This window comes from Hippocampus comes, unplaced genomic scaffold, assembly GCF_001891065.2.
Source record: "Hippocampus comes isolate QL1 unplaced genomic scaffold, H_comes_QL1_v1.1 scaffold215, whole genome shotgun sequence".
Classification (NCBI taxonomy): Eukaryota; Metazoa; Chordata; class Actinopteri; order Syngnathiformes; family Syngnathidae; genus Hippocampus; species Hippocampus comes.
This window is the reverse complement of record NW_017805017.1, coordinates 31,119-32,010: the sequence shown is the minus strand read 5'-3', so window position 1 is coordinate 32,010 and position 892 is coordinate 31,119. Positions and strand designations below refer to the sequence as shown.

The following is an 892-nucleotide window of genomic DNA, read 5'->3' as shown; positions in this document are numbered from 1 at the left end:
ATTTGACTTTCTGCACCACGGGAGGCTAAATGTTTGAGTGTGGAGACACCCTCTTTCATTTGCCGCACACTGCTTTTTCAGGTACAAGAATTGCTCAGTACTACCACTGTTTTTTTTTCTCCATACACAGAACAAATATTTTGAATCTTGAACAATAACACAAATTGACCATATAAACAAAAGAAACAATGCAAATGGATGAAGAGAATAAGAAGTCCTGGCGTGTGTGTGTTTGTATGACACCTGGATGTGTTCTTTTTGTCTTTTTCATCTTTAGAATGCGGAGGGCAACCAGGTGAGTCGCAGCCTCGCTTCTTCCCTGCCTTCCAACTGACTTTTCTTCCTCTCTCTCAATCTTTACCTGTCTTCCTTATTGCCTGTTTCACTCCCTCCCTTTCTTCCTCCTGACCTCCTTTTTCATTCATCTTCCGAACCGCTTGATCCTCACGAGAGTCGCGACCTCCTTTTTATCCTTCCTCATTTTTCCCTCAGTACTTTACTTCTTTCTCACTCCAATTCTTTTCTTTCCTTCACCCTTCATTTATTTCTTCAAAAAATATGTCCAGGAAAATTAACCTTAAAGGCCGATCCGAGAAAATATTGTTTGATATTAAACCGGTCCATGGGGCAGAAAAGGTTGGGGACCGCTGATTTAGATGGTGGATTATGTATTTCACTGTGTGAGGTTTACAGCTTTGTGGCCCACATCAATATGTGTGTGTGTTTTCAGAGTGCGGTCAAGCCCCTCTCAACAATGGCAATCCGGGGGCCACCCCAGGTGCGTGGCCCTGGCAGGTCAGCCTGCACAGCTCTGGGGGCCACTTCTGCTCGGGGTTGCTCATTACCGACGAGTGGGTGCTGTCAGCCGCGCACTGCTTTAGCACGTGAGGCA

The 892-nt window shown here is 45.5% G+C and overlaps 1 protein-coding gene across 1 annotated transcript in view; it reads left to right on the top strand.

Moving 5' to 3' along the window:
* Window positions 1-240: 240 nt before the first annotated feature.
* LOC109511979 (serine protease 33-like) overlaps window positions 241-892 on the top strand; it is a gene marked incomplete at both ends in the record, with an annotated part of 18,514 nt that continues 17,862 nt past the window's right edge. Inside the window, 2 exon segments of the mRNA XM_019863409.1 lie at window positions 241-295; window positions 731-884. Coding sequence (XP_019718968.1) covers window positions 241-295; window positions 731-884 — 209 coding nt within the window.